Below are 22,865 nucleotides of genomic sequence, written 5' to 3' on the forward strand. Positions count from 1 at the left end.
CTAGTCTCTCGCCTCACACCTGAAACACTCACCACCACGGACTATTCAGCGGGATTCAATTCAGGTGACGCGGCTATATCCTTTCTTTCGTAACCTGTCACCTTCGCCAGGGACAAGCTTCGATCAAGCCCGCAATATTAGCGTGGAGAGATTCAAATTCGATGCAAGCTGCGCGCGTAACAGAATGCAGGTTTGTTTCCAATGAGCGGGTGACGCAAAAACAGTCCGATCTGATGTATACTTTACTGCCTTCCATGCAGGGTACATAGTCCCGTGGTCGTCGGGACACTCCACGATACTTCCTGTTCAGGATTCGACTGCCAGCTCGCGATCTTCACAAGTCAGCAAGTCAGGCCATTCGTGAGTGGTCAAAAAGTTGCTTGAAACAAATGCTCGGTGGCTTGTGCTGTCGCGGTCTGGCACTGGCTCCCCTATCGGGGTTGCATCTGAGACACATCGATGGCCGCTGCAGTCTCGGAGTCGGTCAAGCTGGGCCCGTTTTTGATGTTCCAACCTTCTTCATGAAGCCAAGAAGGGGGAGGCGCCTACGTGACCCCTGTCGGCATCTTTGCTCCCTACTCCCCATCACACAGCCTAGCCTGACAAGCTTGGCTGCCTGACTCTTTCTGCCAGCACCAGCCGTCTACCGTCCACTGTGTCCAGCGGGTTGTTGTTTACAAGGACAGGGGTGTCCGGAACCTGGCCAGTCCAGCAGGCCAATCGAATCTTAACAAGCTTGAGCCTCGAATATGGAATCCGAGTTCAAACGTTGCAACCGTTGCAACTGTAGCGACCGCTCGCTGGGCCGAAACGGATCCCTTTTTTCCCTCTCAAATTGCCTTGATCTTAGTTGGCAGAGCCGACACAAGACAAGACGAGCCCAAGGTAGGATTTTCGTCCCATTGTCAAATTATCAAGCGTCCGGGAAAGGAAAAGGCTATCGGATCATGGCCATCAATCGTTCGAGACTGCGTTGGTGTATGTATGCAACAACCGACACGACCGGTGCTGGCCGTTCAATGGTTCTTTTCTCTTATTCTTTCTTTCCAGCAGTGTCTGCTGTCATGTTCCTCGCTTTCTGTTACAGTTGAAGAAAAACAAAAGTCATTGATCGGGTTGTGTATGTTGCTGCGCATCTACTTTCCCTCTTCAGCATTTCCGTGGTATGGCGACGGGGTGAAACGGGCGTGTCTCTACTTGCTCTAATCTACGCAGCATCAGCAGCATCGGCATCGTCTTCCATCGCCTCGGTTCTGCTTCTTGTTCCTCTTCTTGTTCCAGCATGATCGCTCATGTGTAATATTATTACCTTTTACCTATTCTATTCTTTCCCCCTTACCTGGCCCCGTTTCTTGTCATCATATGCCCTGTATCTGTTAGTCTGCCATCCGAGTCGGATCTTTTCTTCGTCCGTGGTGACATAACATCTATCACCAAACAACCACCTCCTTAAGCATACATTATAATATCGCGCATGGTTATCGAGAGCAGCTGGCTGCCCCAACATCTCGTGCGCGAGGGAGGAAGAGAAAGAGAAAGGACAACCCCCGCCTCTGATGGCTACGGTTACAGTGAAGGAAAAGGATGGCGCTCTTACGTCGGAATCACAACAATCCTCGGGACCCGGCGACAAGGAATTGCAGAGCCTCAATGCCTCCCTCGAGGCGTTCAGCCAGCAGAAGAAGTCTAAGCGTAGGAGGAGGAAACGGCCGTTCTTGATGCTCGTGGCGGTGCTGCTCTTGTTCTTGGTCTCGGGTGGCGGCGTCGCCCTCGCCATCCTCCTGTTTCTAAACCCGAGCCAGGCTGAACACATTGGTCTGGCGCGCGACCTAGTTCTAGTGGCCTCGGCCATGTCACTGCTGTACACAGCCATCCATGTCCGCGGCGCCTTCACCAACTACATCAACGACGCGCCCCATATCCCACCGCACTTCCGCGGGGGAGTACACGCACGCCAGCGCCCTTATTGTGGCGCGACTTGGGATTCCAATCTGGATTGCAGTCGCCGTGGCGACGGCCCTGCTCATATCCAAGTCGGAACACCCCTTGGGTGTGTTCGGAAACCAGATCCCATATCCGCTGCTGGACTTGATCATCTGCGTGATAGCACTGTATGTCATAACGCCACTTCTCTCAGCCCCCACGGGAAGAAAGAAAAGAAAACACAGAAGACATTACGCATATATGTCACTATGCTTGGCCTCTTACTAACCGCAACTTGTAGGATCTCTTTCATCGCCCTTGCGGGTACCATCAATAAGAACCCCACACCTTTCGCCTTGGCTGGCATCTCGAGCTCTTGGCTCCTTACGTATCAGGACAGCAACGTCTTTGTGGATGAGGACAACGACGATGCCTTCGTGAGCATTTCGCGGAGGGCCTCCATGCAGCGAGCAGCATTGAGCGAGAAGAGGACGACGCCACCCTTGGCACCATCGCCGCCACCCGCGCTGGCCCGTTCAACAACGGAGGGATCGCAAACTTCAAGACGGATGACGCTGACGGAAGAAGCCCTCGCCAAGGCCGAAACACAAGGTCGCAGAGGACCGAAGCCCAATAACCTCAACATATCGCGGGTGGCCGATGAGGACGACGCCAAGACCGAGCTGATGGCCAACTCGCCCGTGCGGCCCAATTACTACATCACGCCGCCGCCCCTGCGCAACTCGGTCCCGCCGGTGCCCCCACTGCCGGCGAAGCTGAAAGCGAAAGCGAAGGGCAAGAAATCGCAGCGCCATACTCTTGCGCCGTCTCGCAATGGCGGCGACAGCGGTGGTGGCTGGCGCGACGACTGGAATAGCTTGGCTGACCAGACGGGGGTGCGGCCCAAGTCACGCAGTAATAGTAGTTCTGACGGAGGCCAGCGTACGTACACCATGTCTAGCTCTACGCCTAGCTCTACCGGATCTGCCGCCCCGATGCTGAGCACGCGGCAGCTCCAACAACAACACCAACTGTCCCGGCCGGGCACATCTTCCAGCCATTATAGCACAGCCAGCCGATCGCAATTTTCGAGCGTGCAGTATCCCACAACAAGGGCCAGCGGCGTGATGTGGCGACCTCCCATGCGACCTGGAAGCAGTTACCAGAGGCCCGGCAGTAGCTATAGCTACCAGCAAAGTCCAGGCCAAGACCAGCAGAGAAGAGTATTGAGGCACTCGCCTTCCTCGTCGCTGGACTCCACCCACAGCCACAGCAGCAGCACTAGCAGCACCGCTTCGTCATTGTCCTCGAGAAGTGGCAGCATGACGCTGCGAACCCCGAAGCCGATTGCGGGGCTCCGGGCCGGCATCAAGCGCACTACACCAGGCCCCGCGCCGGTCCAGGCACCGCCGCCGTTGAAGCAGCCGAAAAACAAACTGAGGAGGAAGCCGTCCAACTTCTCGAGGCCAATCACTCCTTCGGACGGGCTGAGCAACAATGGTGTGCCCCGGGCGCCGGGCGAATTCGTATAGAAGGAGAGGAGAAGAAGCTGTAAATCCACGCCAGAGCTCTAGGGAAGAGATAGAACGGCGATGTACGACTGTATGTACAACTAGAGGCATGTATCAAACCACAGCAGAATAATATACAAAGACAAGAAGATACCAATTCATTATACAGCTATTAGACAGTCTTGCTTTATTGGGATCCTTGCTGGGACGAGCTAGTTTAGCTGGGCATACCCAGTACGGGTGATAATATAATACCGAACACTACTATCGATTTCTCATCCGAAAATGTGAATACACGCCTGTCAAAAGCGCATGTGTCAAGTAGTCGGCTTCCGTTCTGAAGTTCTGGCTAACCTACATAGCAGCCAGGATGGATCAACTTCCCCGCATCGGGGCCAGACCGACAGAATGGAGAACTGGAGCAGACAGACCCTTCATGCTTGCGACTGCATGCCACTCACGATTCTCCTCCCTAAGCATGTACAATATTCACTTATTCGGATGAACGTGATATAGACTGGCTGATTCGGCATGTAGGAGGCAATCACCTATAGAAAAGAAAAGAGAAGAAAAGAAAAGAAAAAGAAAAGGCCAACGGAACCACACCGCAACGCCGGAGGGAAGACAAAGTATGGCCGGGCAATGGACCACATATTGGCTGGATGGGGTGTAGTGTCGACTTCCCGGCGAAAGAGACGGTAATTTGGCGGCCATCCAGAGACAGCGAGTGACATGGACTATTCAGAACTAACCCCCGCAGATCCACCACGGTCCACTTGCACACCCCCATGGCGACGACAGCAGCACCCGGCACCTCACTCGTTGAACTCCTTTCCTTTCCTTTCCTTTCCCAAAGCATGTAATCGCTAGACTCCGTATCCTTGGCCGGGCGAGGGAGAGGGGAGGGTGCAGGGAAGAGGGAGGCCGGCAGGTTTAAAAGCAGGCCCCGACCCCCTTCCATCAGCGAGCAGGTTCATCGGCGCTTTGCTTCTTTCTTTGTAGATTAAGCTTTCCAGGCCAAGCAAGCCTAGCCACCCCCCCAGACAGACTCGCCTTTTCCGCTGCCAAGGATTGTTCGACAACATGGCGACCGAGAAGAAGCTCAGCGACGACGCCGGGTATGAGTGTCCCGTTGAGGTATGTGCTTCTCTCAAACTCTTGACTACTTACACGGAAATGACGGCCCCGGCCACATTGGCTAATCCGCGTATGGTAGGATGTTCGCACACTGCCGGCCAACCCGCAGGTCGACCCGGTCGCCGAGAAGGCGCTCCGGCGGAAGCAGGACATGAGGATCATTCCTCTGTCGGCCGGCATCTACTTCCTGTGTTACTTGGACCGTTCCAACATTGGCAACGCCAAGGTGCTCAACGCCAGCACCCACCACGACTTATTGAGTGAGACTGGAAGTAAGCAATCAACATCTCTGCCCGACCGAGTCTCTTCGATATGGCAGGTTGCTTTGCTAACATTGGATCTGCGCCAGTGAACAACTATCAGTATACGATTTCTCTCATGATGGTAAGCAACCCCCGTCAATCATTCTTGCGGAACAATGCACTAACACCCCAATAGTGAGTTACACGATGCGGCCGTGTACTCGGCCGAAGTCTACCGATTGCCTCAGTATGCTAATATTTGACAGCTTCTTGGTGGCGTACGGCCTGTTCGAGGTCCCTTCCAACATCCTCTTGAAGAAACTCCGGCCTTCGAGGTGGATTGCCTTCCTCATGTTCGGATGGGGCGCTCTCACTGTTGGCCTCGGCGGTGTCCACAGCTACGCCGCCGTAACCGTCGTCCGTTTCCTGCTCGGAGTCTTTGAGGCTGGACTGTTTCCTGGGCTTGTGAGTTGCCGCCCCTGCCTTTTGTGCTTTATCCAGCATAAGGGTGTCCAAGATCATTCGCTGTGCGTGAACCGCGTAGCTAATCGAAACACTCCGCCCTTCCTCTTAGGTTTACTATTTGACCTTCTGGTACAAGACGGAAGAACGAAGCGTTCGCGTTGCTCTTATCCTCGCGTCCGCCACCCTTGCCGGCGCCTTCGGTGGGGCAATCGCCTTCGGTGTCGGTCACATGAACCAGGCGAGCGGCTTGTCCGCCTGGCGCTGGCTGTTCATCATCGAGGGCGCCCCTTCGTGTGTCTCCGCCCTCTTCGTCTTCTTCTTTCTGCCCGACTACCCCGAGGGCGCCAAGTGGCTGAGCGAGGAAGAACGAGCCATTGCCGTGCAGCGGCTTTCAGTCGAGGGCAGCAAGGGCCACCACAACGCCATGACCTGGCCCGATGCCAAGGAGACTTTATGTGACTGGAGGTCAGTATAGTATCCCCGCCTGATGGGGTAAGCCCCCAAAAACAAGCAACCCCTTTACTGACCCTGAATGTGTGCGTCCAGACTCTGGGGCCATTACCTCGTATACTTTGGCATATCCGTGCCGTTCAGCTCACTGTCTCTGTTCACGCCATCGATAACGGCTGGCCTTGGATTCAAGGACCTCGAAGCCCAGCTGATGACGGTGCCCCCGTATGCTGTAAGTATATATACCTCGACTTCTACGTTTGAAATCTCCCTGGTCCATCCTTTTTGAGAGAAAAACACCCGAAGAAGCCACATTAACGCCATGACAGGTCGCATATGTAGTCCAGATTCTCACTTCCTACTCCGCCGACCACTTCAACGCCCGCGGCCTGCACTCCGCCGTCATGGCCACCATCGGCGCCGTGGGTTTCCTCGCCTCGGCCGTGCTCCCCGCCGAGTCCTACTCGGCGCGCTACGGCTGTCTCATCGTGGCGGCCTCGGGCGCCTTCGCCTGCATCCCGCCGCTCTTGGGCTGGCTGAGCTCTAACATCTTCGCCACCGCGGCCGTCGGGCTGGCCATTGCCCTCAACATCGGCCTGGGCGGTGCGCCCGGCCAGATCGTCGGCGTCTTCATCTACAAGCCCGACGAGGCCAAGACGGGCTACCCCACGGGCCACTGGGTCAACGCGGCGCTCCTGTTCATGGTCGCGGTGGGCTGCGTCATGCTTCGGCTATACTATGGCTGGCGGAACCGGAAGCTCCTCAAGGCGGCTGGGGCTGGCGCCGGGGCTAATGGCGAAAGTGGCGATGTCGTTAGGTTGTTCAAGTACTAATTAGACGAAGTATAGCAGGGCAGAGTGAGCAGTAGTCCGACTTCTTTGCCTTGTTGACTCACTGTGTTGGATTCTGAGAATAACTATGGTTCAAGGATAATATTAATAATCAGAGAAACCTCCTTGAGTACTACCATATGCATCACCAGCCACAATGCAAGGGAATCCCCTTTGATTTGCCTCCAATGTCTTGCTCCTCTATTGGAATATTGAAGATGTCAGCCCCTTGCGAATTTACTCGCCCGACCCAATCGGCACTGGTAGGTACCTTATCCCTTGCGGTATGCTTCACCTTATGGGCAGATTCTGTGTGTAACGGGTACCGAGGTCAACGTCTTTCCGCCCCAATTCCCCATAGCTAAAAGGTTGGGTTGTTGGCGTCTTCGTATTCCCACTCCAGTGGCATGCCCGTCGAAGGATTCCTTCACTCGTTCACAGGCCAATCCAAGGCGTGCTCCGCCTGCCGCCAGCACAAAATGGCCTCAAAGTGCGTGTGCGCCGGATCGTCCTTCTTAGACTCGCTGGAGTTGCCAACCCCTTCATTGCTGCCGCACAAATCGCGCCATTTCTCGAATTCTTTTCGCCAGTTTCCGAGCCCCTGAGCTCCTAGGAAAGCCTTCTGTAGATCGGCAGCGTTTTGTCAAATCCGATGGGGTCGAAATATCAATTTGAGATGCAGCAGTAAAACTGACAAGTTCGCTAACAAACAGAAATAGTGTGATACTCAAGAGATAAGAGTATTGCATTTGGCAGCAGAAAACAACAGCTCCTTCGTACTAGATTTGACAATCACCTAAGCCAGCGGAGGAGTGTTCCAGGTGGCACTGACTCTACTTATTCCTTCCTCGCGCCATAACTCGCTATGACCGGACGCGAGATGGCGCAAGTCCGGCCACCCAGTTCGCTTGCCATCTCGGGCGGCTTTGGACTGAATGAATCCTGTCGCTATTGGCTATACTTGCTTCTTGTGTTCCAAACAAAAAGCACAGCGCAGTTGGTGATTGGTTCGGATTGGTGACGTGTACACATTCCATCGGAACTTAGATATTACTTATTCGCCGATATTGAACAAGATCCAACCGACCACGAGTTGTCAACCAGCCATCAATCACAAACTGAAGATGGGCTTGAACATCATCGTAGTCGGGGGCGGCATCGCCGGGCTCTCCGCCGCCATCGCTCTGCGGCGGGCGGGCCACGAGGTGCATGTGTACGAGCGTTCCTCGTTTGCCAACGAGGCCGGCGCCGCGATCCATATTCCGCCCAACGCGTCGCGCCCGCTCCTTTCCTGGGGGCTGGACCCTGTCCGGTCCAAGTTCGTGGTGGTGAGGCGGAGCTTCCGGGCCGACGGAGCTACCCTCGAAAAGTTTCACGAGATGAGCCATGAGTTCGTCCCGAACAAGTACGGCGCGCCCTGGTTCTTCGCGCACCGGGTCGACCTGCACGAGGAGTTGAGGAGGCTGGCTACCCAGGCCACCCTTGCTGGTGGTGATGGCAGCACGCCGGTTCAGATTCATTTGAACTCCAAAGCTGTTGAATATGTGGGTTCATGACCATGTCCATCATGGGTATCTGACAAAGTACTCCGGAGAAATGTTCCAAGCCCAGAAACTGACAAAACAGGAAAAAGTTGCCGCATTCGTCATCCATCAAATTGCTTGGCGGCCAGATAGTATCGGGTGATTTGGTGATAGCTGCCGATGGGATACATACCATCGCAGTCAAGACAGTCCTGGGCCACGACAACCCCCCTTGCCCCAAAAGGACTACAATTTCTGTTACAGGTTCCTAATCCCATCCTCCGAGATACAGTCCGACCCGGAGACCAGGGACTGGCTTGATGGAGATGATGGCCAGATGAAGTTCTTCGTGGGCCATGATAAACGGTTGATTTCATATCCCTGCCGAAAGTATGATTTCCCTTCGGCCTGTGTTCGCTGCCGATGAAATATGTCTACTTATTTATTTGTAGCGTACTAACCTCTTTCACCTATAGTAACGAAGAACACAACTTTGTCGCAATGTTTCACAATAGCGACAAAGGAGCCAACGGCCCGGAGGGTGAGCTGGACAAATGACCCATCGACCCTCTCAGAAAATCTGACGGTGACAACCAGACTGGCAGGCTTCCGTAGACAAGGCGGAGCTTTTAAGGCGATACGACGATTTTCACCCCTATCTGAAGGCTGTCATGAGGTATGCCCAGTCAACGGTCTAGATGACGGCAGAACTGACACACAACAAAAGCAAAGCCGCGACGGTCAAGCAGTGGGCGCTGCTTTACCGGGAACCTCTACCCACCTGGAGGAAGGGATCACTCACCCTAATCGGCGACGCAGCGCATCCCATGTTGCCGCGTAAGTCACCCACACACATACCTACAATTGATCCAAGCAGAATAAAAAGAGGGTGAACCAAAATACTGACAAGGGTTTTCGAGAATGGCATAGATCAAGGCCAAGGTGGAGCCCAAAGCATAGAAGACGGCGTAGCCATCGGCATCCTCCTGTCTGGCGCGACGACAGACCCCGAAGACGTTGCTTCGCGCCTCGAGCTCTTTGAGTCGCTACGCCGCAACCGTTGCAGTGCAATGCAGATCCTGTCCAACGCGGGACAGGACGAGGCGGAGCGCGTGCGCGACGAGGCGGCCAGATTCATTCCCATTCAAGACATACCCAGTAAGTACTTGAATTGAGCAGTTAATCTGCGGATACATGAGTGTCCTCGTCTGTATTCTATCTGTCGCGCGCATCTCTGCTCTTAGCTGAAATGAACCTTGCTGACTGCCCGGGGTTTATAGTAAGTACCGAGGAGTTCGTCGACTTCAACTTCAGATACGACGTGGTGCAAGAAGCCATTGCTATGATGCGTGGGCGGGACCCCAACTTTGAGCTGGCCTCTGGTTTCTTTCATTCTCCTGCTCCAATGAACTGAGAATGAGCAAGCATAGGCAAACTGCCAACCATACCCGACGAACAATGAGGCTATGGATCGGTTTATGGTATGGACGAGAAGCTTGCGAACGCGAATGGAAAGATAGGGGTGTTGATCAACCCAGTGTTGGAAGCTTCGTGGCACAACCAGTCTTGATTCAAGAATTGAGCAATATTTAAATCATGAGGACCCTCGTTGCTAGATAGTTGCTAGATATATTCCTTTTACATGTCCAAATGCTGCATGTGAACACATGAATCACGATTTCCAACCAGACGCCGGCCCCTATGCTTTGATGTCGTTCCACGCATTCGTCGGTAAAATTCGTAAAAGTACACACAACCCTCTTTTCTCTTCCATATCTGACAATAGCTTTCTTAAATTAGATGATGATGTATGTAACCCGAAGATGTCGTAAAAATAATGACACAATGTGTATAATAATTTGGTTCCAAATAATGGTCTCTCTCCTTCCCGATCACCGAAGCATGTAGGATAGATCGGGAAGGTTTCGAAGGATATCTTCGACGGCCTGGCTCATCCCCTCCTGTTCCTCCTTCTTCGAAGATTGAACTGGGCCAAGAATAACCGTGGCCGGGGACGATGGTAACTTTGGGATTGCTCGCAGCTTGCTCGATGCCGATGCCACAACAGGGGGTTCCATTGATTTTCCTGCAATTGGCGCCTCCGGTTGCTGGTCCTCTTGTGTAGGTTGAGGGGCTGGGGTCTCAAAGTGAGAGAAGTCTGCAGAGGCCCAAGGGTCGGAAATTTGCTCCTTTTGTTGTTCCTTGGGCTCTTCTTGGCTTTCTTGTTCTGGTGAGAACGATGCTTCAGAAGCCGGAACGTTTGCCGCGTAGCCAGAGCTGCCAATCTCTACGGACGCCTTCCGTTCCGGCATATCTTGCTGGGGCACCGTTTGCCCCAGTTGCTCGGCAAAGGCCACATCTGCTTTTGGGCTTGGAGGGTCCAGCTTTCCAATATCGGGGAAGCCATTGCTGAGTTCAAGTCCTTTGGCAAAAGTTGGCGAGGCCACCATTTCACCCCATTCATCGTCGTCGTCCTCTGCTTCATCCCTTGATGATATGCCGATGTGCCGGGGTTGGGGCTTGGGTGATGGCTCTTGGCCTGCTTCTTTTGGAGAGACTGTTGGAGCAAGAGCCGAGGAAATTGAGTTTCGGGCTGAATCCGTCTTTGGGGATGCTGTTGTCCCTGTCGCTAGCGGTAACGCAGCTGACAATGGCTTAGGGGTCGTTGAACTCCAGCCAAAGGCTTTCGCCCCATTAAAAGGGGCAGGCAAGGGTTTTGGGGGCTGTGGAAGAGCCCCAACCGTTCGGCCATTGGCTATTTCGACAGAATCGCGCGGCGTAACTGTATCGACACTGCTCTTCTTAACGGGTGAGGATTTTCGGGCGAAGATTTTATCCATTTCGATGGGTGCGTCGCCCGAGTCCCAATTAAAGACGCTCGTCCGCTTGCCCAAACCAAACGTCGGTTTTCCAGAAATCGAATCCTCTTCTTTCCATCTTCGGACAACCTTGATTGTCGCTTCATGAACTTCTGAGGTAGCCCATTGGATCCTTGGATAGTTCTCATCGTCGCCCGAGTTGTGCTTCCTCATAGATCCGTATCTGGAAATACGGTACCATATTCGCCGTTGCTCAAGGTTGGTAAAACTGTCAGATATGATACGATCCGGCAGCTCATCGTCAGAATCATCGTCTTTGCTGGCGTCGTCAGGGAGACCCGAGAATAGTTTATCAAAGCCATTCGAATTAACGTCGAAGCTTATGGGACCATATTTCTCTATCAATTGTTGGACAGGAGCAGAGGCGGATCTTCGAGCATAGACCGTGCTGCTGGCGTCCCCGGGGCTATCTTCTTTGCCATCCAGGCTGGCAATGGGAGATGATGGTTTGTGGGCAACAGGTGAGACCTTGCTAGGATCTCTCAATGGATCGCTATCCGCTAACGCCTCGCTTGCAGCCTCTAGGGCTGCCGTGGCGAGGGATGGTTCTGACTTGGGCTCATCGCTTTCAGCGGGCTGTGGTGTATCGCGTGATCTTTCCTTGCTTCGGTTTTTAGACGACGTTGGCCTCTGAAGTTCAACTGGTTCTTCAGATGCTGCTCTTGCTAAACCATCAAATTTGTCTACCAAAAGGGCGATCCTCCCAGACGCCTTTCTCGCGCTTGGTTGCTGTGGCCTGAGATTGGCGTCCTCATCAATAGAGGTGATGGGAGAGTCTTGACGGTCAGGTGCACGGCCATTGTCGTCAGCAGAGAAAGTCGAAGAGGGTCTGGACGGGCTTTCGTGGGTTCCAGCGTTGGCTCCGCCCTCATCGTCTTCAGGCGGTTTAGAAGGAGAAAGTATTAGCGGGGAAGGACCCGGTCTGGACGAAGGCACATCTTCGGGCTTGAGGTTGTTGTTGGTGGCACTCGTATCGGCACTGGGCGGCGGCTGTCTCGGTGTCGCATCGAGCCAAGGTGAATCGGCGGCCCAAGGGTCGGGAGAAGGAGGCGGGCGGAAGATGGAGGAAGCGCGTGATCGCGGAGGGGGATTCAGGCCGGGCGAGCCGGGCCACGAGCCTGTACTCTCTCGGTCGAAGAGGGAGGAGGTTTTCGACTTCAGGTGCGGCGTGCGCAAGGGCGAATCTCGACCGGCCGTGGCCCACGGAGAGGCCACCTCGGACTGATCGGGGTCCAACTTTGCCGCCCAGCCGCCGAAGGCATCGTCATCAGCCCATGGCGATGGGCCAGGCGAGTGCGTCAAGCTTGTGCCACCGAAGAAGGCTTTCGGAGGTGGGCTGAGTAGTATGCTGTTGTTACTGCTGTTGTTGGGAGGAGGAACAGCATCCGTGCTTGTCCACGGCGAGCCCCATGGATCGTCCATATTGGGGAGTGGGAGACAATTGTCATGTTGACTTGCGACAACAATTCAAGGTTATCATAAGCCGAGAGTCGCGATCCACGCTTAAGTGGAATTGTACACTAAGCAAAGGCGAACAACAATTACAAGCATGGTTGCTGTACGTAGTAGTAATAATAGGTACGATTATGAATTGTTATGGATGGGGGGCGGGTTCCACGTTGGCCGATTGCTGTGGTGGCTGGCCTTCTCCTGAGCGCGTCAGACGGCTGACGGGGGAAGCGACTCGGAACAGAAAGTACAGTCCGATTTCAGATGCCGATGGCTGTTGTACCTACAGGAGTCCGGTCAAACACAGAATGCGCATTGCTCAGGGGTAGGTACCTGTTCTGCAGACTCAGACCCATGCTGACGCTGCCATGGCCGAGGATGCCGGGGTGGAGTGGAGCCTGCATAAAACCAGAAATATGCTGTGGCTGGTAAGATACAAGTGCATCCACAGCCCATGCGCCCCGGTGGCTAGGGAGGTACAAGCCATTGCATCATCTCTCGCCAGGCCCGTTAGTGGGGTTTATCTCACCCATATGGATATGGAGGGGCAGACGGCTTTTATTGCGATAGAGTAGCCATTTGTGGTTGCTGATAAATGCAGATACAGAATGCTGTCGCCGATAATCGCTGGTCTTACGCATTATATGATGATCGAGTTTTTATAACTCTTAGAAATGCAGCCGGGCTTATGACACTTCCTCAAGAGCTTTGATCGAGTGCTGAAATAGCCGACGGTCGATGGAAATCGTCGCAGTGCCATACTAGTCAATAAATCTTCGGCCCAGCCCATCCCTCTTCCACAATAACTGCCAAATCGCAACAAGCCAGCAGCAGCATATATGTCTCTGTCCAAGGTCAAGCATGTCATTCTCGTAAGTATCATTTCTAGCTGAAGTAGGGAGACTTGGCTAATTCAATTCTCTTCAGGTATTGTCCGGGAAAGGCGGCGTAGGAAAATCGTCCGTCACGACACAACTCGCCCTCTCGCTCTCCCTCGCCGGCCACTCGGTCGGTGTCCTCGACATCGACCTAACGGGGCCTTCGATGCCACGTATGTTTAACATCGAAGAAGCCAAAGTCACACAGGCCCCCGGGGGCTGGCTACCGGTTACGGTCCACGAAAAGAAGGCTGATGCTGGCGTTGGCGAACTACGATGCATGAGCTTAGGCTTCCTCTTGAGCGGCCGCGGCGACGCTGTGGTCTGGCGCGGCCCCAAGAAGACAGCCATGGTCCGCCAGTTTTTGTCCGACGTGCTCTGGGACGAGCTGGATTACCTACTGATTGATACGCCGCCTGGCACTTCGGACGAACATATCTCCCTAGCTGAAACCCTCCTCAAGGATGCACGCCCGGGGCAGGTTGCGGGCGCCGTGGTGGTCACGACGCCCCAAGCGGTAGCCACGGCAGACGTAAAGAAAGAACTCAACTTTTGCTCCAAGACGGGCATACCCGTCATTGGGGTGATCGAGAACATGGCGGGTTTCGTTTGCCCCAACTGCGCCGAGTGCACCAACATCTTTAGCAAGGGCGGCGGTGAAGTGATGGCGCAGGAATTCAGCGTGCCCTTCCTGGGTGCCGTGCCCATCGATCCACAATTTGTCATGTTGGTCGAATCTGGAGCGCGGCCAGTCTACCCCGCGGGAACCATGGTCAATGGGAGGGATATTTCGGGGGCGGCTAGTTCCTCAGGAGCAGAAGAGGCCGCGCAAACACCAGCCAGAAGAGAGGCGGCGCTGCTGGCGGACAAGTATCGAGGTTGCTCTCTGGAGCCCATTTTCAACCAAATCACACGCGAGATTGTGACAGCCATCGGATGAAGCCAAGCCGAGCCAAATCTCGGTTTCAACACAAACGCACATCATCACACGGGGGATGGCCATGCATGCGATGCAACATTCAATGTCTATCAAGCAAGTAGCGACGGGTGAGGCAGCTCATGCCATATCCATCAGTTCATCAGCAAGACACGACAATAGGCGTTTGTAAGAGCGCGTGTGCCGGACCCTGGCGGCAACTCTATCTGTCATGCAATGCCTTTATGGGTGACGCGATGCAGCAACCGGGACGGAGAGCACGTCGGGTATCCAACACAATACTTGATACGTAGCGCATGTCGGGTGTTCTTGCTCCCAAGACTTGCCTGTCCATTGCTGTCGTCTGGTTGGTGCCCAAGCTCCACTAGCGGTGTAAGTTGGTATGAGGCACACTCCATCCCAGACGCAGTTGTTCTTCTGTGCTTATTAGAAGTGGTGGCTTAATATATGCGTCTGTACACACATTTTCTTCCAAGCCCCAAGAAAGATAGGGTAGACGGGAAATCACTTGGCTGATGGCTGTCAGTCGGCCCAATACTTCGTGGTGATGGACGCCAAGATGGGGAAGATCGGCTGCAGTTTGCTTGCTGATACCCATTTGTACCTGACAGACGAGAGCGAGAAAGACACACAAAAAAAGGCCGACCCCACCATAAAATCTGCAAAGTGACATGACCTCAGAGCTCCAGTGGTGGGAACTCCTGCCTAGGCCGCCTAGGCTGCAGGCTGTACGGATTGCTGCTCTACTGCCAACTGCGCCGCCCAGTACCAAGTACTGCCACTGCCACTGCGCACATGCCCAGATGCTCCCACCCACCACCAAAAGCTGATTCACTGCGTCTGATTCGATTCGCCCAGGCACAAAATTCTGCCTGCGTCGTGGTCCTGATTCAAGAAAAAATCACTCGCTGCCCGGCTTAACTTTGATTTGCTTTTACCGACTCAACTGCTTCCACGCAGACACCAGGGTATATTATTTCCGCGTCGACAGAAAATAAAGAAGCTCTGCTCGTTCGGTTTTTCCAACCACCCAACTTCCACCGCTACTGTTGTTGCATTGCGTTACCCAAACTCTATCTTCAGCAAAATCCTCAAGACCCTTCCAAGTTTTTTGTCTCTCCTCCTTCGGACGACAGACATCAAACCCCTACCGCGACGACACAACCGCCGATTCTCGTGAACCACGTCTGGTCTCTAAACGCGTGCTCCATCTTCTGACGAGTCTGGACCGTCCATGTTCCTCACTCAACACTCGAGAAGCCTGATCTAAACGATCCGAAACGTCTGGCTCTGACTTGCGAATGAATCGCATTGTCCTGCTGTCGTCGTAATCACCTCCCATCAGTTCTTCCATGAACCCGGCAGACCTGCTACGTTTCCTCTCCAAGCCAGCAAAGTAGGTGGAAGATACATAAGCGCCATGGCATCCCGACTATCATTGACTAACACTCGACACAATAGGCCCCGATAACCCCAGTTTTCACTGTTCTTGTTCACAACTCTCCGGTTTTTTCTAAACCAAACAACTTATCCACCTCGACACACACCATCTTTTTGCAGATACCCTCGTCTGCTAGGCCCGATACTCCACCACAGGTATCGGTTTCTTGCACGAGCGAGGCTTAGATCTCAACAAGTCACAATTCCTTCATCACAGGTCTTCCTCCTCCGCCGCGCGGCCGCCCTCCTTAACGTCCCTACGTGAGACGTTATAAAGCTTTATACTTGCATTGCTGCTGGCGTAGCCAGCCTCTGATTCCCTCCCACCCACCTGTGGGCCTACTCTCTCAGACGAACACCGCAAGGTTCGTTTGGGTGGCAGTCAGTGCTCCGCGGTCGCCGCAGTACCCGCCGCCAATCGACCAGTCCAGCATCGGCCCGGCTCGATCGATCGATCCTCGCAGTAGGACCGTCCCAAACTGGAAAGAAAGAAGTTGTGCCTGGCTATTCACGACTTGCACAGTCGCAGTACGGAGATGGTCGACCTCGACGTTCCCGCCAACCACACCATCGCGCCGTCTGAGGATTTACCTCAGCTGACGATCAATCATGAAGTCGCGGCAGATCTAGATTCGTCCAACGCCTTTGAAGGGCCCGAGAAGCTTCTAGAGGTCTGGTTCGCCCCCAGCGCGGATGCCCTTCCCCATGGGGTCAAGCCGGAGGGCCTGAAGGCCGTAGCCTCCGATATCTGGGTCCCTATGCTGGATGAAGTCCACTGCAAGGTCCTCTCTACCATCAAGTCGGAGCATATCGATGCCTACCTCCTCTCCGAGTCCAGCATGTTTGTCTTCCCCCACAAGCTGATCTTGAAGACGTGTGGCACCACCACCCTCCTTCGAGGCTTGAACATGCTTCTTCGCATTGCTGCTGTCGAAGCTGGCTTTCCTTTCCACAATGTGAAGAGTTTGGAGGACGAGCATGTCGCGGCAACGCCCTACCGAGTGTTCTACAGTCGCAAGAACTTCCTCTACCCCGAGAAGCAGCCGAGTCCTCACCGAAGCTGGAGCCAAGAGGTGCAATTCTTGGACGAGACATTCGAACATGGCAGCGCGTACATGGTGGGAAAGATGAACGGGGACCATTGGTACCTCTACATCACCTCCCCGCAGACCACCTCGCCACCTCGCACCCCCGAAGGCGATCAGGTCCCGCCCTTCTTGCCCACCGGCTGGAAGATCCCTACTGGGTTGGCCACGGCCTTCAATGGCGCTCCTGAGAGCAACGATGAGACTCTCGAGATTCTAATGACTGATCTCGATCCTGAGAATGCAAAGCAGTTTTACTTGGACCACGTGAGTGCGGTCGCGCGCGCTGAGATGCCTAAGCAGGTTCAGGAAGCACAGCAGGTTGCTGAGGAGAGTTTGGGCGACTTGTCCGCCAGCGTGGATACGCTAAAGACAACCAGCACGGCCGTCAGCCACACAGACGAGACATTTGATGTCGCCAGCCTAGACAGCAACTCGGACGGGAACGGTACCCACACCCCCATGTCTGAGTTGGCTGACATCAACCAAGCCACTGAGGGTCACGTGCTGGGTACCGTGGTATCGGATGCTTGCGGGCTCTCTGGCGTCTATCCCAAGGACAAATACCCCGACGCTCGCATTGATGCCTACATGTTTGATCCATGTGGATTCTCTGCCAATGGCGTAATCCCCTCCCCTCATGGCGCCGAGGACGGCGAGAAGTCCACTCACTACTTCACCGTCCACGTAACCCCTGAGCCCCAGTGTTCGTACGCGTCTTTTGAGACCAACGTCCCCGGGGGACAAAAGGGCCGCGAGACGTCTGAAGTCATCGAACATGTGGTGGAGATCTTCAAGCCAGGCCATTTCAGCGTCACGCTGTTCGAGGCCAAGGGGGGAGGACGGAGCCAAAGGTATCGCTCGGAACAAGCGTCTCGAGAAGATCCGAGGCTATCGCCGCATAGACAGAATTGTCCATGACTTTGAGGACTACGACCTGGTCTTCCGCTACTACGAGCGTGAGAACTGGGTTGGCGGCTCTGGACTTCGGGTTGGAGAAGAGATGTAAAGCTTGGTTGCGACCGGCAGGCATCTCGCAAAGGCATACTCATTCATTCAATATGCATGAATGTTGTCGTTCTCTTTTCTGTGAAATTGGTTTCCCATTCGTTGATTTCCAAGAACCTTCAATCATTGGGTTCCGATCTTGGTCTTGCGCGCGGCACGCGACAGTACCGACAATATTGCTACATAACTCTATTGACTCGTTCCTTTCAGCTATCCATCTAGCTTTATTTAAAATGGCATATCTTAAGCAACCAAACTTCGCTCTCCCTTCAGCTAAGTGAATGGTGATGTCTTGCTCCAGCTTCGTTCTATGCATCGCAAGCTCGACCACAAATTCTCATGAAGCTGATACAAGACAATTGGTTAAAGTACAAGACACTGCTCAAGAACTCGGCGGGTTTGTTCATGACATCATACATATATGTCTGATGCCAGCTCTGAATTGGGGTGATGTTGACAATTGAGTTTAGCAACCCTGTCAGGCTGCTACCGAGTTGTCCCACAGGCAAGGGTATGCCGGGCTGCCTATGTCTTGGCTTTTACAGCCGCAATATATGACTGAGTATCCATCGTTTTAAGGCCCTCAGCAATATCTAAAATTGTATTGGTTAACACTGGTGATCGGCCAGCGTTCATTAAGATGTACCTATCATGGGCGCGATGGTATTACATTGGCGTGGCACGATATACTGCTACTTCATCCGACGAAACATGGTGGTCTTTCCTCTGTTGAATAATTAACCCAAGCGAGATGATGCAACCTCTCGAGCTGAAAAGATCGAGACATCGCATCATCACTCCCGCGTAGCATTCAATTTGTCTCTAGCACGGCTAGCTCCATCTCTTTTTCTCTCGCCCAGTCATGTAAGTTGAACATGCTTGCTGAGTTGCTGAGAGCTGGGGGAAGGGGCTTGGCCATCTACAAAAAGGGGTCTACAGGCGGGAACGCCATGAGTCGAAACCGTCCAAGAATAGACATTGGTCGCTCAGAATAATCTTCTCATTATTCAACATAGCTTTTGGAGTCTCCGGCGGATCTCCTCTCGGCATCTTTCTCTCATCATGAAGCTCATTTTCGCTGTCCTCAGCAGCTACATCCCCGGAGCCGCCTTGGCAATGACGACGATGCCGATAATAGGCGACAGAGCTGCCGGCGACGGAGAAGTTGTTGAGCTGTGCCCCAATACCGACTTCCAGGCCATCGACTCTTCTATCCCTTGCCTCAATTATACGGATCCTACTAGACCCAAAGGTTACGGCCAGAGAGACACTTGCAGTAAGTAGGGTATGATGATGTATATATTTCGTCACATACAATACTCAGATGCGGATATGGGGGGTGATTTTCTAACCTTTGGGGATCGAACAGTCAGCTTGGAAGGCTCCCCTTTGCATGTTGGATCACCACAAGGGGTCTCCTCGGTCCGGCTCTATGGCAGCTTGAACTGCACGCTTTACAAGTAGGTGCATTTCCTGAGGACCCCATCGTCTCTATATTATGAAGAGGAGAGCAGAGACAAGAGCGGACTCGTGTTGACACTTCTGTAAAATCTGGACAGAACCGAGAATTGCGAGCCCGACACGCCTACCAATGGACACATTGTGGGCGGCACAGGCGAGAGTCATCTATATGCCGGCGCAGGGCCGGGAGACCCGGCCGCTATTGACGATAGGACTGTGGCTTTCAGGTGCAGAAGGCCAAAACAGCCTCGGGTGCAGGGGAAACCGCATTCTGTTTCGTCTATGGCGTGATTGGTGGATGACTGCAACCATGCATTGCTATTTTGGTTTTCGCAGATCAAGTATTAGGAAGAATGTTCGTCAGAGAGGGAAAGCCTAGTTGCAAGTAGAATGGATATTGAAGCATGCTATTTATGCTCATCGTAGCGGCCGCCATTAACCTTGGTTACCTGATCTCTCCCATGATGGCCTGGACTTCTGCAACATTGACCTCGTCTTTCCCTCCCGTCAAGCAGGAAGAGTGCACCCAGGAAGTCCTGCCTCCTCCTCTTTCCATATTGAGCTGTGAGCACAACTCCCCGACATTAGCGCTTCTGACCCTCCCACCCGCGATTATCTCGATGGAGTCGCCAGCCATGGTCATGATCTCACTCAGGGTCGCGATGTTTTGGGACGCATTGCCAGGTCCACCAGACGTGAGAATGCCGTCTACACCCATCTGGATGAGCAACTCCAACGTCTTCCCCCACTCTGTCACTCCATCCTCGGCGCTTGAGTCGTCGCAGCCCACAATGTCGTCGAACGCGCGATGGAAGACGGTCTTGTAGGGTCTCGCGGCCGCAACTAGCCTCTGCATCGTCTCGGCTTGCAAGACGACTTTGCTGCCCCCACCGCCGCCCTCTGTCCCTACCGCCGACAGAGTCCCGAACACGAACCCGTCGCCCCTCTCGGCGCGCATTGCGCCCGACTCTTTGAACGCCTCGATGGACCGCGCCATGCCGGCGATCTCCTCGCTCGAGTACAGAAAGTCCCGCTGTCCCTTTTCCCCAGGCGGACCGCGCGGTCGGATCATGACGCGCACGGGAACCTGCACATCCTTTAGTTGCGCTGCATCCTCAACGCTGGGGGTGAGACCGCCTGCTGGGTAGGACCCCGCGGCGTTGAGCTCGATGCGGGCAGCGCCGGCTGCGATGGCGGGGATTGCGGAGGCGGGGCTGAAGACGGGGACTTCCAGATGGGTCGGCATCTTGCTTGTAAGTGCGCGTCTATCGCTTGCGTGGCTGGAATAGAGGTCTTCTCAAGTCCAGGGCTTGGTTGGCATTGAGGGGGAATTGCCCAGGTCGCTCCTCAAAACGGACGGCAGAAGGGACACGAAAGTAATTGGCGGCTCAGCACAGCTGCACCTGGATTGACTGCAGGGGTGGAACTTCCATGTCCCGTCCTGTAGGGCGACGGCAGACTACAGAAGTTGCTTGGCAGCAGCGCGCCACCAGCCGGTTAAAGCTATATTTTTCCATTTCGAATAGCACTGGATCCAATTTCTTCTTGTTTTGTCTTTCTTTTTTCTAAAGAAAACATACACAGTTCAAGCCTCCTTCTGAGCAGAATCAAATTCCCTCCTCGTCAGATCCGTCTTATTCTTCCCCCGATCCGTTTCCTTCTCCGCCCAATGTTCTATTGGTCAATGCTTAGGGGCACCCCTGACGGCCCGCGGCGAGTCTTTACGATCCTCGCCGGGATGTCATCGGAGTCGCTCGTCGAACTCTCGTTGCTGTCGACGTAGTTGATGTCTGGAGGGCTCTTGGTTGCCGTACGCTTTCGCTTTGTGGTGCGGCGAACGGTGCTGGATCCGAACTGGTATTCGGTCCGTTGGGCTTCACGGGGGTGGAGGACGGCCTGGTAGGGCCCCGTTCGCGAGGCGTTTGGCGAGAGATGAGCAGGCGCCGGTTCGTCCTCGCCTTCACGAAGATTACTACTAGGTTCCTGTGCACGGGTTTGTGCACGAGTCCGACCAAGCTGTTCCTGCCGCCTATCCTCCAAGGCTGCCGGCTGCCCCAAGCCACTTCTAGTGGTGCGTCGTAGGTGGGCGCTTGGCAGCAGGGTTCGTCCAGAGGTTGCCGACTGGGATGGCGTCGTGTTGCCCTGGGGACGGGTGCCGGGAAGGAAACCATACAGCTCTGCACCGCTTGGGACCAAGGCGCCAGTCTGAGTAACTGGGCGCGCATGACCCAAGGCAGTGCTCGACCCGGCAGCAGCGCTGGGAGAAGCAGCTCGTCGGGCCTGTCTTACCTAAAAACTGTCCGACTCACTGCTCTCCCTCGCTGGCAAGCCTTCACCAGCAACCTGCTGCAGCGGCTGTGCAGTCGCGACACCACCCACTGATTCCTGCTGGATGTCATGTTTCTTCCCAGCTGCGGTGCGAGCTGGAGAATTGGGTTGACAGGGGCGTGTGATGCCAGGAACATGGTCACCCTCAGTTCGACTGGAAGCCACCCCCTGCTCTTTCGACGAGGCGGCTGCCCCAGAGTTGTCGGCGACCTGTGCAGAGGGCGCCTCGGAATGATCTGCAGTGACCACTGCAGCCTGTCCTGGGCGGCCAGAATTGTTGGCACCCTCGGAAAAGGGGAAAGGGTTCGAGATACCTAAATACCATCATTAGGTATTTGAGATTTTAATGGCACGATGAAATACTTACCAGCCCGACGGATGTACCTCGTCAAATGTGGCTCTGCATTTGGCGATTTGGTCCTGATCTGCATGTTCAGGAACCAGTGTTCATCTAACAATGGCGTCAGTATGTAGACTACGGCTTAGCAACAGCGTCTTCGATGAGTGAGTACTTACACAGTACAGCATGGCTGTACCGTCGTCTTGGATTTGGTTTGAAGTGGTTGGTCATCCCGGTTGCCAAGACCTCCCAGGTGATCTCTTCATTGGCCCGGAACCGACCAGCACGCGAGTGGCTGTAAGGCACTACATGGCGCCAGAAATAAGTCTCCTCAGCATCAGTCCAGCTCTTGCCAACCATCTTCTTGGTTCTTGGGAGACTATAGAATCAAACTAGCAAGTAAGCAATTCTGTCGGGGATAAAAGGTTCAGAAATGTGGCTCCTTCGGGAGTGTTATAGCCTGTTTGAGGTGGATGGTTGTGAGCAAGGATTGGTGATGGGTGAGGTGAAGGATTTTGGGCAAAGAACAATGGTCTGTGGGGTAGGAGAAGGTGAGTGAGGCGAAGGATGGTCAAGGAAGGGATTATAGCAGCAAAACTGGTGAACCAACCTGGTGTTGCTGTGGTTTATTATCACCCCTCTGGACTTATATTACTCTGTTGTTCACTTTCAGTAACGCTTGTTGGCCATGTAACAGGTTGTTACAGTGTATGAATGAGCAAGTTGTGTGTAGGAGAGGAAGGGAAGTGAAGACAAAGCAACGAGATGAGGTGTGGAAGATGTTGTGGGAAGCTGTATGAAGGAATGACTGAGAGTATTGAACCGCTGCAACAATCGATACCTGCGTACTGACGTTCGGTGCCGCGAGGTTGAGTATCGTTTCGATTATGCACCATGGCAAGTAGAACGTGCGGGAGAAGTGTAGGATGGAAGGGGACAAAGAGGATGTGCGAGAGAAGTGATTTGTGAAGAAAAAGAG

At 54.0% G+C, this 22,865-nt stretch overlaps 9 protein-coding genes across 9 annotated transcripts; 6 read left to right on the top strand and 3 right to left on the bottom strand.

Annotated features, from left to right (window-relative positions):
* Positions 1–1,556: 1,556 nt before the first annotated feature.
* Positions 1,557–3,455, top strand: PG998_004855 (uncharacterized protein; the record flags this gene model as incomplete). The annotated part of the gene is made up of 2 exons (XM_066871673.1): positions 1,557–2,050; positions 2,225–3,455. 2 exons carry the CDS (start codon positions 1,557–1,559, stop codon positions 3,453–3,455), a joined length of 1,725 nt encoding a protein of 574 aa, XP_066731770.1.
* A 1,062-nt stretch (positions 3,456–4,517) lies between these two features.
* Positions 4,518–6,561, top strand: PG998_004856 (major facilitator superfamily transporter; the record flags this gene model as incomplete). Its single annotated transcript, XM_066871674.1, has 8 exons — positions 4,518–4,571; positions 4,651–4,843; positions 4,921–4,955; positions 5,014–5,030; positions 5,080–5,278; positions 5,388–5,743; positions 5,825–5,960; positions 6,058–6,561. The coding sequence occupies 8 exons, from the start codon at positions 4,518–4,520 to the stop codon at positions 6,559–6,561; spliced, it is 1,494 nt and encodes a 497-aa protein (XP_066731771.1).
* A 1,121-nt stretch (positions 6,562–7,682) lies between these two features.
* PG998_004857 (uncharacterized protein) lies at positions 7,683–9,495 on the top strand (the record flags this gene model as incomplete). The annotated part of the gene is made up of 8 exons (XM_066871675.1): positions 7,683–8,102; positions 8,192–8,338; positions 8,374–8,471; positions 8,558–8,622; positions 8,679–8,757; positions 8,809–8,918; positions 9,012–9,239; positions 9,362–9,495. 8 exons carry the CDS (start codon positions 7,683–7,685, stop codon positions 9,493–9,495), a joined length of 1,281 nt encoding a protein of 426 aa, XP_066731772.1.
* Positions 9,496–9,973: 478 nt separating this feature from the next.
* On the bottom strand, positions 9,974–12,382 carry PG998_004858 (uncharacterized protein; the record flags this gene model as incomplete). Its single annotated transcript, XM_066871676.1, has 1 exon — positions 9,974–12,382. One exon carries the CDS (start codon positions 12,380–12,382, stop codon positions 9,974–9,976), a length of 2,409 nt encoding a protein of 802 aa, XP_066731773.1.
* An 866-nt stretch (positions 12,383–13,248) lies between these two features.
* Positions 13,249–14,227, top strand: PG998_004859 (cytosolic fe-s cluster assembling factor cfd-1 protein; the record flags this gene model as incomplete). Its single annotated transcript, XM_066871677.1, has 2 exons — positions 13,249–13,281; positions 13,337–14,227. 2 exons carry the CDS (start codon positions 13,249–13,251, stop codon positions 14,225–14,227), a joined length of 924 nt encoding a protein of 307 aa, XP_066731774.1.
* A 1,973-nt stretch (positions 14,228–16,200) lies between these two features.
* Positions 16,201–17,758, top strand: PG998_004860 (uncharacterized protein; the record flags this gene model as incomplete). The annotated part of the gene is made up of 2 exons (XM_066871678.1): positions 16,201–17,603; positions 17,659–17,758. The coding sequence occupies 2 exons, from the start codon at positions 16,201–16,203 to the stop codon at positions 17,756–17,758; spliced, it is 1,503 nt and encodes a 500-aa protein (XP_066731775.1).
* A 1,061-nt stretch (positions 17,759–18,819) lies between these two features.
* Positions 18,820–19,509, top strand: PG998_004861 (uncharacterized protein; the record flags this gene model as incomplete). The annotated part of the gene is made up of 3 exons (XM_066871679.1): positions 18,820–19,033; positions 19,082–19,217; positions 19,317–19,509. The coding sequence occupies 3 exons, from the start codon at positions 18,820–18,822 to the stop codon at positions 19,507–19,509; spliced, it is 543 nt and encodes a 180-aa protein (XP_066731776.1).
* A 154-nt stretch (positions 19,510–19,663) lies between these two features.
* On the bottom strand, positions 19,664–20,464 carry PG998_004862 (CutC family protein; the record flags this gene model as incomplete). The annotated part of the gene is made up of 1 exon (XM_066871680.1): positions 19,664–20,464. One exon carries the CDS (start codon positions 20,462–20,464, stop codon positions 19,664–19,666), a length of 801 nt encoding a protein of 266 aa, XP_066731777.1.
* A 428-nt stretch (positions 20,465–20,892) lies between these two features.
* PG998_004863 (uncharacterized protein) lies at positions 20,893–22,246 on the bottom strand (the record flags this gene model as incomplete). The annotated part of the gene is made up of 4 exons (XM_066871681.1): positions 20,893–21,395; positions 21,528–21,860; positions 21,914–21,997; positions 22,063–22,246. The coding sequence occupies 4 exons, from the start codon at positions 22,244–22,246 to the stop codon at positions 20,893–20,895; spliced, it is 1,104 nt and encodes a 367-aa protein (XP_066731778.1).
* Between the last annotated feature and the right edge of the window lie 619 nt (positions 22,247–22,865).

This window comes from Apiospora kogelbergensis (genome assembly GCF_038363985.1).
Source record: "Apiospora kogelbergensis strain CBS 113332 chromosome Unknown utg000003l_segment0_segment0, whole genome shotgun sequence".
Lineage (NCBI taxonomy): Eukaryota > Fungi > Ascomycota > Sordariomycetes > Amphisphaeriales > Apiosporaceae > Apiospora > Apiospora kogelbergensis.